A 14,584-nucleotide genomic window follows, 5' to 3' on the forward strand; every position below is an offset into this window, starting at 1 on the left:
TTACGTGAGAACTCATTGTTTAATTCACTGTATTAAATCTGTCATAGTTTAATTCACTGCATTAATATAAAACGTGAGGCATCCTAAGAGTAAGAGGACGTCCAGCAACAAGATTTTTAACTTCACTATCTAGAGACCAATTTTGGTCAAAAATGAGAAGTACTTCCTACAGTTGTTAAACGGGGTAAAAAGGCTACATTATCTGAAAGTGCTACATAACAAGTTTTTTCAGGAAATACAATAAAACTGCATTTTCCAATTTACACATAAATTAATGTCGATGCTCAAGTTTATTAAGAGACATACCTCAAGATCTCGCTGGGAATTAGCTTTGACGTCAACATATATAAAAGTTAAGAGGGTTCTTTTTTTACAAACTTCATTTTTGAACTAGAAGCATGGGAGTTGATTGGGGACCGTCACACCTCTCCCGTTTAGTCAGCCTTAACATGACAAACTTCAAGATTGTGAAATATTCACAACTGCAGTTTATTTTCGCTCCATGTTGGCCTCCCTGTGGCACTCCTCCGGCGACTTCTGATGTCTACTCAGTTGTGTCGATTGCGAGAACATTTTTTGACATTTCTCACATTTAAATGGCTTTTCCCCCGTGTGCGTTCGTATGTGATTGTTCAATGTCGTGGCACCAGCGAATGAGCGCCCGCAAAAGCCGCATTTGAATGGCTTCTCGTTGATATGAATGACAACGTGTTCTCTCAGCTCGGCCGGCCCTGGGAACGATGAAGGACAGTGGCCGCAATGGTATGGGCGATCTGGAGACTAAAACAGAGAAGCTTTATCAGTCATTATAGCAGCTATTAGGCTGGAAATTGAAAGTCGTTAGCAGAAAATTTGGGTTTTCGTTTTCACACCTCCACGTTTCTTTCTTCCTAATTCCTGTTCTTTGTGTTTAATTAATACGTGGAAATAAAGAAACTTGAATCTAGTGAAGAACCCTGTGTCTGATCATGAAGAGCACTCTTTGAGGACATGTTTTGGGTATACATTGGAAACCTATGTTTTTCAAGCACAGAAAAATCCAAACGGTTAGTGTATATCCTTTATTTGATTAGTAAGTCAGTAGTGACAACTGAAGGGCTGATGTGGACCTACAACTAATTTAACCCAACTAACTACTGTTATTTACGATTGGCCTAAATTACAGAAAATTAATAATTAATTAAAACAACATTCAAAACGAACAGGGTGATAATAAATACTAGTAATAATCAAAGCTTGGGGAATGCGTTCGATGATCTCGATCCCAGGTTCTCTCTCTCCTTTGCCAAGTTGGTGATGATGACATCCAACCCTGCAAAATCTGCGGGGGATGCCAGATACACGTCCCAAGATCCATTCATTCACTGAATCAACGTTGTCCCATACGATCTCGACTCCAATCTATATTTTGAGTGCGTTCTTACTACGTCGAACGTAATAATTTGTAAAGACTTGTTTCAACAATTGGCAAGTAAAGTTATATCATTACATATCAAATATTTAATTTTGCTTGACATTTTTCTTTCGAACGTCTCCATTGCACGCTTCAAATCGAGAATCGGACGGTTGTCGTATATCATGTATCATACAAAGCCATAATCATTTTTACAATAACTGTCCAAATTCCCGCGCGCTGATTGGCTCATAGCTATTGTCTATAAGAGTACAGACAATAAAAATGACGTCAGATGTAACGCGCGCGCTTTCTCAACGAAAAAAATAGCCAATTCTGCTCGTACGTTTTCCATGTTAAATATATTGTACACAGGCCACAGGCCGCATTTTACTTCTGTTTAATGACCCCTAACCAAAAACGAATTCCAGTACAGTGTGACAGACTTTGAGACGGAGACTACTTTTAAATTTTTACGTTTGTATAGCTCATAATAACGACCAACCTCATAACATTGGTCAAAACGACCAACCTCACGCCCGATCTTCGCTATATTTAAAAAGGTTGACAGTAACGAAGACTGCAAAATAGGTGGTTTGCATTGCCGCCATGTTGGTGATCACAACAAAAGAAAATTTCTTCATATAGTTTGCATACAAATGTAGGTTAAGTCCCAGAGGAGAAAAATCTTATTGTTCCTGTACACCAACATGGCCGCCACGATGTCACATGCAAACCATCAATACTTCACAGATCGTTGTGCATTTTGTCACCTTTCGTCTTCGCTACATTTTTTGCGGGATCAGGTATGAAATCTATCCGGCAGCCATATTTGATTCCGAAAAAAGCCTAGCAAATACAAAAATCAAGTGTATGCCAGCGTGTCCCACAGTGTTCGCCGCTGCCCGCCATTTTGAATATCGCGAGATCGTGTGGACGTGCAGTTGCAGTACAACGACGATGATAGAAATACTAACAAAATATGCACACCACGAGGAAAGTGTCACCAAAAGGAAGCTAATATTTTACCTGTGGACATACGTGCATTTGAAGAAGGACTCGTTGTGAAAACGTCTGCGAGCATTGGCCACATCTCCAAATATGGGGCTCCCCGTGATCTTTGAGGCCCAACCCAAAAGGATCCAGGGACCTCTCTGGGTCATCAAAGTCCTTGAAAAGAAAAAAGTATTCTTAGCGTGTTTTAACTCTAACGTAACCGTTCTAAACCTTATCGGGAACCTCCAGTCTAACAACAATATGACGTAAAAATGGGTTAAATTGTTGGAAATAATGTCTAAATTCTAAATTTTAGTCTGAAAGATGGAAATAACATGGAAGTGTGCTTAAAATTAGATGTGATTATAGCCTATTTTCGCTTTTAAATTTCCTGCGGGCAGCAAGTTTGAATTTTATGACATAATTCAGTTGCCACTATTTTCAATAGGCAGAAGTTCTTTTGTGTGAAACAATAGGCCATTTCCGAGTCGCTGTGAACCTCACTATGAAGGCGAGGCTAAGTGCAAAACGTTTCATATGAAAATTAGTTTTGCTTGCATATGAATGAAAACTCATTTTCATAACAAAAACTTTGCACTCAGCCTCGCTTTCATAATGAGGTTCAAAGCAACTCGGAAATGGTCTATTGGGCAACCGCATGACGTCATGAAATCCAACATGGCGACGCCCGGGAAATTTTAAAGCGAAAAGAGGCGTGATAATCAAGTCCTGTTTTACCCGGCACAGACATATTATTTCCATGTTTTCCAACAAAATTTGAAATTCGATTGTCTTTTCAACAATAAATTTAACGTTAATTTATTGCGGGCTTGGAAGTTTCCTTTAACACAACAAAGCCTGGGCTTTTGCAGAATGCATCCCAAAATTTAAGTTCTATTGCTACATATTTCATATTGGGTAGATTGCATCCCAATGCTTGCACTGTTGGAAGATTTTATATTACGGAAGCAGTCTATTGGATGTCAAGAACCTATTCAACTAATGGCTTACAATCTGAGCTGTTGTTTTTAAAATCAGTTTTTAAAATTTCAAATCATTCATCATTGCTGCAGTTTCTCCTCGATACATATTCATTTTGTGCGAGCATGTAAAAGCAAGGTCCCAGATTGCAAATTATGCAAACGCGTTTTATTGGATTGACCCAAGATATCGTCCTCCCCAACAACTTCTTCGTTTTCAGTCATTACACCAGGATTGTCAAGGATACCAGGAATGTCATGCCTGACCAGGGGCCAATTCAATGAAACTTTAACCTTTGCACGGTTTGTTCTGGGTCGTTGGGGATAAAACGAGTTCAATGCGCATTGTTAGAAGCCTTTGACAAGATTACTGAATTCATTTTCTACTCTTCATTGGGTCCCTTGATGTACGCTCATACAAAACGAGGACCCACCTTGTAAACTACGAACGCATAGCTAAGTGTTATTGAATTGATTCCAGGCTTTTTACACACCGGGTTCATCATACCACCATACCTCGACTTATTTCTTTTACGCCTCCTACATTTCAATTTGGTAAGTTTATTATACCTGATCCCGTGAATCTTCGTATAAAAGTTCTTCGTCCATCCCAGGTGGCTTCCACTGAACTGTGTGTTCTGTCAATGAAGATCATATATTAAAACGTCTAGTGAGGTTTTCTTTTTATTAAACATCAGCACTTTTTTGCTTTCTTAAATCAGTGAGTTGGTCAGTTGGTCAGTTAAATGAATGGAATTGTTTTTCACAAATAATGATAAATAATAAAGAAAAAGTTATGCTGAGCCCGCTCTATTTGAGCATAATTGCCTGAAATTGATGATGATGATGATGATGATGATGATGATGATGATGATGATGATGATGACGATGATGATAACAGGAAGGAACGAAGGATCAATCGTGCAAGCGATACAAAAAGTGAAGGAATGGGTTGGTTAGTTGGTCATTTCAAATCATGGCGTCGTAGCTCAGTCGGTAGAGCAACGGTTCTTCAAATCGGAGATCGGTGGCTCGATTCCTGCCGTGTGGAAGATTTTATCTTCGACCTCGGTGGTCCCCCATTCCTTACTAGAGCTAACTCTCAGTAGGAAATTTATGGGTTTACTTTAGCACTTAAGCATGTAGTACAGAGTTAATTATCTGATCCATGGTTGGTTGGTTGGTTGGTTGGTTGGTTGGTTGGTTGGTTGGTTGGTTGGTTGGTTGGTTGGTTGGTTGGTTGGTTTGGTTTGGTTGGTTGGTTGGTTGGTTGGGTTGGGTTGGTTGGGTTGGGTTGGTTGGTTTAATGAAATAAGAGAGGAAGAAGGCAGATGGAGAAGGAGAGATGGAAAAGTGGGTGGATGGATAAATGGGTGGGTCGGTGGATTAGTGACTGATCCGTTAACCAGACGTAAATCAATCAGAGCTGACCAATCGTACCTTTAACAACCCTTGCTTTCGTCAATGCCGGGATGTCAATAAACTCGGAGTATTTTTCATCGTACCACACGAGCAACTCCCGGCCAGCAGGAATGTGTCTAAACGCCCGGTAGTAAATGTTTCCACAGTACTGAAACACAGTCATGTTTTGTTCCTCCTTGTAGCGAGCACACTGGATGAACCTCATCCAGCTCGACATGTATTCCTCGCTGCCATCGATAAAATGACTGAACTTTCCATCTTTGTAAATCTATCATGGTAGAGAAAGCAACAACAGTCAACAGCCATTTATGTCGCTACCAAATAACAAGTTCTCCTCTCAAAAACATGTCTGCCTAATAGTACTGAATGACTTCACTGCACTAAAACTGAAACAAACGTCCCTCGTTTTGTGTTAATACCCGAAGCCTGGAGACAGATATTAGAGAGATTAAGAATTGCGTTTACGGCAAACGGCAAAATTGAGATTCGCGTTTATTTTTTCTTGAAATAAAGAGTACAAAGATGATAATAGTACAAACTAATTCTGGCCTTTGATGCTAACGCAAAACTACTCGATTTGACAGAGAAACTGAAAACAGCAAGCGGCAAATATAGGATAAACATGGTCACGTGGTCATAACTCACGTTTGCCTTTTGCCGTAAACGTAATTCTTAACCTTTCCGTTGCCTCCTCGAGTGGAGTGATAAGACACTAGTAACGCTGTCATGTTCGGTATTTTTATTCATTGTCAATTTGATCATGGACCATGATAAATTTTTTTGTCCTAACTTTCTTAAATGGGTCTGCTCTCTTTTCTACAATGTCAGTTGCGACTTTAGATAGGAGGTCGTTTTAAGGCCGGGAGGATGAGTAACTTACACTTTGTGAGGAAGGGAGCATGGTCATATTCAGTGTCTTATTCATTGGTGTTTCCAGATAAAACATTTCGCTAGATGCCCAGCTAAACAACTGAAGTGTGTCGGAGAAAGTTTTACTTAGGTGTCTAAGAGCAGCTTTCAATTGAATATTGAGAACAATTGGCAATTACTTTGCTTTTGCTTTACTTCGCTCTGTGATTGGTTGGTAAAGTTTATGCCTCTTTCTCAATCAATGAGAAGAAAAACCTAAACTGTCTTGCTCGCACACGTTTTCCTGCTCTTAATCCTGCTTACGTAGATTTGCTTTGAGTTCTGATTGGTTCACTGCGCTGTTTACATCTCTCATGATTGGTCAGCGTACTTAATTCTTTTGGTTTTGGCCTTACTACACTCAAACCAAAACCGCTTTAATAAGGAACTGTTAATTTACTGAATATACGAACAAGCAACAGCTTAGAAAGCTGCAGAAAAACGCCTGAAGACATTCTTTTAAAGAATACTTTTATATTTTAGTGGTGAGTGGAACTCACAGGTAGTTGGCTTTGAAATTATTTGAAAATTTTGAACTTTTTACTTTCAACTTCTTACTTCTACCTTTTTTTGTATTGGTCATCCATTGTAAAGAGCGTTGAGAAATTATATCAATAATATTAGCTCTATATTATTATTATTATTATTATTATTATTATTATTATTATTATTTTCTAATGCCATGACTACGGCGACATTATCATTAGCATACTAATAATCATACCTCCCACATATAACTGTTATGTGCTCCCTCGCGAAGGTCCTCTCGCCCAACAACCTGGCCTTCATACGGACCAATCCAAGTCCCAGGGGGAATGGGCTGAGCTGCACACACTCCATACTCTGCCCCAGGGACACTCGACTTGCAAAGCCTGACTTCATCCGGGAATACCAAGGATGGACTTGGTGGAGAGCAGCGCTTTTTCTTTCGATCTGTTTAGTATAAGGAGAGAAATAAACGAAATTGATTTTGTCGTCATGAAATCAGGTGTTGTTATCAGGTGAGCTCAAAGCTACAGATCAGACCCTTTTTGTATCTTTTCCCGCTCCCCCAACAAAAAACTGAGTGCAACGTCTTTTCACAAAGTCTTTGCACACAGTTGTAAGCAGTAACTGTATAGACGATACCGTGAAAGCGTCAGCTACGTTCAACGTAACCGACTACCTTAAATTAATTTACAACGTGATTTAGTTTTATGAGTCAACGCGGCACTATCACGATTTAACATGGAATTGCTGATAGATCGCCAGGAAGAAAATAAAAAGGGACTTATCCGAGGAAGTACAAAGCATAATCAGTTTTTAGCGACTTCTCTACAATACACAGGAAGAACTTGAAAATTGGCCAATTTTTCAAGTTCCAATCCATTTTAATCCAAGCCACTCGCAGCCAAAGATGAATGATACTAGTTTCTGTGTACTAGTAGGGTTATTGTTAACAAAACTGAACCATTATTTTGACGATTCTATCGATTCAAATATATTTTTTTTGTCTGCTCAAAGTGGAAAAATCAGGTGACACTGCCCCTTTTAGGCAGTTGTATGTATTATTTTTTTGAGAATACTGTCAACATTGTTACAAATCCAATTTAATCTCTCAGCATTTAATAAGGGCTATAGGAGGCTGATAGAGTAAATGCATACATACTAAACTAAACACAACTTGTTCTTTGGATTTTAGCTTTAGATCGGTTTTCAATTGAATGTCGTGAGACCAGACCCAAAGTATTGACTCTAGCCAATCCCAACAGACGTACAAGGCGCAGTATACCAATCAGAATTCGAAGCAAATTTACATATCGGTGCCAAGCACAGGAAAACGCGTGCGACCAAGTCACAATTGGCTTCGGTTTTGCTCCTCACTGGGTGAGAAAGTAGTACAAGTTTTGCTAGCCAATCACAGAGCGTAGTAGATCATAACCAAAGTAAACACAAGATTATTTCGACACTCGATAGAAAGGTGCTGTTATTAGAAGGAAATTAGGATAGCCTAGCTGCGATTTCTGTAGCTTAACGCTCAAGGCAAGGGAATTACATCAGTGTTACCTTGGCAATTTTCTTCTTTCTTAAAAAGTTTGCGCTGGTCTTCAAGGACTGCAGGCTCAACAGGCTTGTGTCCGTACAAGTACATGCAGATATCTTCCCAGGAGAACTGCGGCCTCTTGGATGCAGTTCCTGGCATTTTTGGCTCAGCCAGTGACGATAGTTTGTTCATGCTCTCTCTGAAATGAAGTCAAAATGGAAGATTAATCAAACTACATTTTGGTACGAAGACAAACAATGACAATCGGTGTTGGTAGTTTGTAAAACGTGACACTTAAAATTAATGCTGGTGTTTTGACGTTCCTGTAGCGAGGGGTTCTTTTAATTACTATTAAAGCAACAACTTAAGAATGCGTTTTTGATCATTGAGCTAGACAATAATGTTCCTGAAAGAAGGAGGCACGGTGGTTGGGGCGTAGGACTTTCAGTCGAGACATCACTGGATGGGTGGTTGGAGGCTAGAAAGATGGACGTATTGTCGTGGAAAATTACCCCGTTCCCCCCCGTTCAGTGTTGAAGTTGTCAAATCAATCCATGGGAAGACAATTTCTTCAACAACATTGAAACGGGGGGAAGGGGAGATTTTTTCCAACACATGAGTTCAAGGTTGTAGTTTGGTATCAAGTAATCAGAAGATAAGAATGCCCAAAAGAAAAAGTTGAATAAAGGCAAGCTTATAAAAAGGCAACAGCGCTAATTAGAGGGGGACTCTGTTTCGCTTCCAGTCGTCATTCTCGTCAGGGGTCTTGAAAGCGTTGATGGGAAGCAGAAAAGAGGAAGGGGGACTCCTTCTCATCAACTCTTGCGTTCTACGATCAAGGATAAGAGAGAAACCTGGGGAAGTGTTATCGGGGCGACGTGGGCGGCAACGACGTCGGTGGCAAAAACGTCGTCAAACAAAAGGTTTAGACAGTCCTATGCAAAGCAATAACTCGAAATAAAAAAAATCAGTCTGGTTTTTTTGGGAGAGCACCAACAGCGGTTAAAATTATTAATTTTCCTGAAAAATTAAGTTATGCCCTTATTTGAAAGATAGAAAGAGTGACACCAAAAATTTAAACTGTCGCTCTATTTGGTTCAACCTATGATATATAGCCAAAATTATCTCCAATTGTCACCGCGGTCAAACGAAAATAAAATTTAAGCGATAGGCCATAACTTACCCAAGTTATTCTGCTTTTTCAATTGGGTTAGTAAAGCAAATCTTGACAAGCACACATTCACGTTGATTTAAGTATTTAAAGACCGTAATATTCTATACTATTTTATCTGGCACGTTTTTCATCACTAACGGCTTAAACAGTCGCCAACAAGAAGTGCCTCCTTTTTAGTTGAGTTGTTTTGGATGTGTTTTGCAATTATTATGGAAAATTTCTCCAATGTCACCTGCAAGGTAAATAACCAAAAGGAAAAACTCCTCAAGGCCGGCTAAAAATACACATTTTATTTTGATGGCAAAATTCCCTTATTATCTCAAAAACATTACCACTCATAATTCATCATCTATTTGACAAATTATCGAATTTAGAGGTACATGTTGAGCCAGTTTATGACCAACTAAGTAATACCCCATAAGAAAACTAATAACCTCATTTTCCTCTCCCAATGTTGAGCTTTAGGTTTTTTTTGTTTTTCAATACATTCAGCGGGCGATCGATAAATTATTCAAAACATGGTACTATTTCTCACCACATGGTTTGAGTAAGAATGTTTTACTTTCAAAACATCGAACTAATTTCGTAGAATCAAAACAGTTTTATCTCGGAGAACAAGGTCGGTATAAGTTAACAATTTACGACATTAGGTTTGAAACAATTAAAACAAAAGCAAGGTGTCGAATTTGTATCATGTAATTGCGTAATTTGTGTTACAACCGACAAAACATTGGCTCTTTTTTCCTGAGTAGAAAACATTGCACGAGAAGCTGTTCCTGTATGTAGGTTAGGACTGTGACAATCCGGCCGGAAAACTTGCGAGAATTCTAATGTGACAAATTTATGTTTACGCTCACAAAAAAATTTCATTTATAGTAAGGTAGGGTTTTCGTTTAAATTTTCAGTTCAGTTAAGTCAACATAAACATTGGTGTGCTATTGTATCGGTGACAAAGGATTTAAACCACTAATATTCACACAAAACCCTCAAATCATTTTTTTACTCACTTCAGAACTTCTGTTTTGATTCCGCCTTTGTCCTCCGTTTGTCTCAAAAGTCCTGTCTTGTGCATAATGAGATTTATATCTTTGTGCCAAACTGTCATAAAATCTACACAGTTTTTGACAGAAAGGTTTAATTTGTTAAACAGGTAGTTTAACTTGTGTTGCTATTAATTATTTATCGCAAAAACACCGATTGGGGATATACACCACCAAGGTGTAAGAAATTATCTCAAAGTATTAGCTGGTACGGCCAACCGTGATATCAATTGAAATTGGAGTATCTAAGAACACTAAAAACAGATTGAACAAATTTTATGCATTCACGGGATAAAGTACCTCTGAATTTTTACACTTGATAACAAGTTACCGTTAAACAGTGGATTTTGATAAAGAATTTACCAACGTCTTTCATTGCTAAAAAGAAGTAACCTTTGAGACTTTAAAGCCTAGTCTATTAGACATTAATGCAGCTGCAGAACGGTTTTTTTTTGTTGTTGTTGCTCTGTTACTTAAATTACTTTTTGAAGTTATATGGAGAGATCTCCCGTACGATTCTCATTCTGATAAATTTTGACTAAAACAAAAATTTCATCCCCACTATTCTTTACACTTTGCATCGTAAAATGCGGAATAAGATGTTACAAGCAATTAATGCATTAAGGGCTAATACTTTTCTTGTCACCCACATAAAAAAATATTTTATTATTTCGTTATTTCGTGTTGCACTGTGAAAGGTGGTCGCAGCATTTTGGGAAGTTTATGTGTTGCCCTTTGTTCCAAGACAGGCTTTAAAAATTCCTGAGTTCTGTTCCTTTACTTACTTACTTGCGATTCTCATTCTGATAAATTTTGACTAAAACAAAAATTTCATCCCCACTATTCTTTACACTTTGCATCGTAAAATGGGGAATAAGATGTTACAAGCAATTAATGCATTAAGGGCAAATACTTTTCTTGTCACCCACATAAAAAAATACTTTGTTATTTCGTTATTTCGTGTTGCACTGTAAAAGGTGGTCGCAGCATTTTGGGAAGTTTATGTGTTGCCCTTTGTTCCAAGACAGGCTTTAAAAATTCCTGAGTTCCGTTCCTTTACTTTAAGAAGACATACCTTTAACTACTAGAAACTTGAAACTTTTGCGTTCAACCAACTGTCATGTGTTGACATTTTCATATATCTTTTTCATGCAAAAGGAAACAAAATCAAACGATACAAGTTGAGAAAAAGATATTCGTTGTGTTTTGCAGGTGAAACTTTTCGGCTACTCTGGACACAGCAAAGCATTTTGGTAAATGTGTTCTCTTGATATCGTTCTCTCTCGATAAAAACATGGCTAACTCAATAGCCAACACACAACAATACATTTGAAATATTGCAGCAGGCTATCAATCATTCAAAGGCAAGCCGCTTTCTTTTACAAACAAGAGCTGATGGCTCGATCCTGATATAGTTTTTGTTTTGCTGACTTGAAAATTACTAGACTAAAGGACATTCAAACTGAAGTCAGTCGCAATACAATTATCACGTAATTACCAAATGTCATTTTTTTAAATATGTTAATTAAGTGGTTCAATTCCCAATTCCAAGTCTGATTCAACAAAATTTCAATTATTTTGAGCGAAGTAGAAGCTCCCCAGTTTATCGAATTTGTTCATCTTTGAGTTAACTCAAAACAAATCGAAATCGAAATCGATATTCTCGTAAACATTTTCTTTGTTTTCTTTTCAAGTTACTTGAAATAAATTAAATACAGCCGCTGATAATTTCTAGTCAACTACTAACACAACGTGTGATTTTTTAATAAGTGCATTTCCCTTCCAGTATCGACAAAAATACCTCATCGTATAAATATATGAGTGAGAAATTAAAGTAACAACATGCTTCACTTAAAGATTACTTCTACATTAGCCAACCTACAAAATTTGAGCATCGTATATTTTATAGAAGACGAGATATGCATGGTTTTGCGAATTCCGAATTTTTGTTAATAGTTTTTAACGGCGCAGTTGCTAAGCGGGTACACCAAGAAAATGCCACCGACTAAATCCCTCTGCAATCGTTCTTCACTACATGCTTGCTGAATGCAAAATACAACTCTCAAAATGACACGTTTTGTTTAATGAAGGTTTTTCTCCGAGAAAAATTAATAGTTGATCTCCAAGACCAACAAAGAACAATTAAAGGGGTCTACAAAAAATGGAGGTGGCCTTACCTTTCAAATGGATCCGTGATTCCCTTGTTCTGGCTTTGTCCTCCAAACGCTGTCTTGTGCATAATTGAATGGAGTTGCTATAAATATTCTACCCTTTTGACAGAATCGTTTTGCTTGCAAGCAGGTAGTTTAACGTTATACGCTGTTATCAATATTAATGATGACTATAACCTGAATAACGACAGCCTTGAAGGGAGATAAATAACCGGTGTCAGCATGACTCGGAGACATTTGCGAAGGAATCACAAGACGTATTTTTCCAAACTTAGGGGAAACGTTAAGGATAACTTTCACTGATTCGAGTTTTTGGAGCAACGACTCAACAAAACATGAGACATCAGAATTTACGCCCATTGTTGTTTCTTAAAAGGTGTAAAATTATTTTGATATTTTAATAGCGTTTTCTCGCCTTTTACAGATAGGGATTTGGATTCCATGCAGTCTTGAACGAATTGTGAGTCAAAGTTTCCGCGTCACATAAATACTACATTTTAATTTTCATGACATCAACCATGTCAAATACTTAAGTTGCATCATTTAAGTTAAACAAAAATTCGCCAAAACTGTTTTTGTTTTTTAAAACAGGGTTCTTTAACTTGAAAAAATACATTTCCGATAAAAATCATTAAATCCTTACGTGCAGTTTCTTCTTCTACGAAATCAATGGGTTTTCAGTCCCAGAAAGAGGAGAATTAAACATTTGATCAGAAAAATAGCTACCACGCTGCCTCACGACTTTTCAAATTCTCGATATGACGATTTCAGAAAATGTATTTATATGCTTTGAACGTGAAAGTGAAAGGGCAACAATCTAGTTGTTACGGAGCAGGTTTTCAAAAGTTTTATCCCTTTTGTTTTTGTGGAAAACATGTCTTAATTTCTACTGTTTACATGCGAAAAACACACAAAAGCCTCAAATATATTCTTTTCAATCAGCTTGACGCCTTTGTTGCCCAATGTCCACATTTTTTGCTTTCTCTCATTTTAGTAAAGCGATTACCGTAAATAGAATATACTAAAGCTGCACTAATTCAATTTCGTCAGTAGAGTAAATTTAAAATGAAAAAACGAGAAAGTTAAAACGATTACAAAAAATTTGGCAACAGTATATATAGTAAATTAACTTGAATCCATACCAAAAATTGACAAATTATGTTACGTTACCATCACTTAAATCAACTTATTTTTAGCTTTCGTTCATCCTTGGGTTTGTTGTAAGTATTCTACGCAATATTTGTCACAACGCAACGAAAACATTTTCAAACGTTCAAACTCTTGAGCAGAAAAACTTACCCGTATTGTCATCGTTTGAAACCAACCCAAAATTTGTAACCAAACGCCTTAGTTTTTGCTAAAACAAAATAGCTCAATTTCCAACAATAAAAAACCGGCAGATAAAAGTTAAGGCAGTTAATACCTTTTAACGAATCTAATTTACACCACCGTTGTAGATTTTTAATTTCGAGAACTTTGTTTACCATATATTCGGCAGGCTATTAGTAAATTATTAATTAGCTGAGGCTACTTTTTACCACGGCTTTTAGTGAGCAAGAAAACATTCTTACCTCCTGAACTCTGGTTTTAAGAACGAGTAGTGCAAGTTTTAGAGACGCTATGAAAATTATCTTCTACAATAATTCTGCTCAAGTAATTTGATAAAACTTAACTCTACATTAAAATAAGTTTATCAGCACCTATCAGCTCAATTGTCGAAATATTATCTTTAAACGTAACTGGTTCATCGCAGAATTTCAGCTTGAAACTATTACTACTCTTTTTTGGTGTTGCAATTTAGCCAGAGAAAACTCAAAAACTATGGATATATCTCTAAACCTTCTAGAAGATGACAGAAAATTTATTTTATACTTAAATCTACAACGATATTTGCGGCTTTTTCTCCCAAACGTAAGTATCAACAAGTAAATGTTATCACTAGGTATTTTCTCCCACTAAATATAAATACAGAATCTCAAATGGTAACTTTTCTTACGTTTGAGTCTCTAGCGTGACTTGGTGCTGCAACCAAAGCAATTTCTTGTGCATAATTCAATTATCTTTGAGCTCAACTGTCACAAAGTCTACACTTTTTGACAGATATGCTTCATTTGTTGAGCAGGTAGTTTAACTTGTCTTTTTATCAATATTCATGATGAGAATTCTTTCGGTATCTGCCGCCAAGCGGAACATAACATACTATATCAGCACGCCAGGTGAATGTTGTAAAAGATTCAGTATTTTTATGGTTTGATGTAAATTTGTCAACTTGTACACTGGTCAGTAGCGTAAAATTAAATAAAATGAATAACCAAGTATCGTTGGATATAGGCACCCCAAACTAGTAAATTAAAGTTCATATTTTTGAAGCTGTGAACATCTTCACTAAAATTTGTCGAGCTTATTTTTCATTTCAAGTGGTTCGTAGCGGGTGACAGATAATTGTGATGTTCAGTTTTCCTATTATAACAATACA

General features: G+C 37.3%; 1 protein-coding gene across 2 annotated transcripts; it reads right to left on the reverse strand.

The window, feature by feature from the left end:
- LOC146477701 (putative histone-lysine N-methyltransferase PRDM6) lies at positions 1 to 14,179 on the reverse strand. 2 transcript variants are annotated; one of them, XM_085113032.1, is made up of 8 exons: positions 14,105 to 14,179; positions 12,115 to 12,300; positions 7,747 to 7,922; positions 6,425 to 6,633; positions 4,810 to 5,059; positions 3,940 to 4,007; positions 2,423 to 2,563; positions 1 to 780 (listed from the first exon to the last, which is right to left on the reverse strand). In XM_085113032.1, exons 2-8 carry the CDS (start codon positions 12,174 to 12,176, stop codon positions 490 to 492), a joined length of 1,197 nt encoding a protein of 398 aa, XP_084969158.1. In that variant the 5' UTR covers positions 12,177 to 12,300; positions 14,105 to 14,179; the 3' UTR covers positions 1 to 489. The 2 variants fall into 2 exon arrangements, with proteins under 2 accessions (XP_084969158.1, XP_084969157.1); XM_085113031.1 differs by lacking the exons at positions 12,115 to 12,300; positions 14,105 to 14,179 and adding an exon at positions 9,905 to 10,661.
- Between the last annotated feature and the right edge of the window lie 405 nt (positions 14,180 to 14,584).

Source organism: Pavona decussata, unplaced genomic scaffold (genome assembly GCF_977016875.1).
Source record: "Pavona decussata unplaced genomic scaffold, jaPavDecu1.1 SCAFFOLD_69, whole genome shotgun sequence".
In the NCBI taxonomy this organism is placed as follows: Eukaryota; Metazoa; Cnidaria; class Anthozoa; order Scleractinia; family Agariciidae; genus Pavona; species Pavona decussata.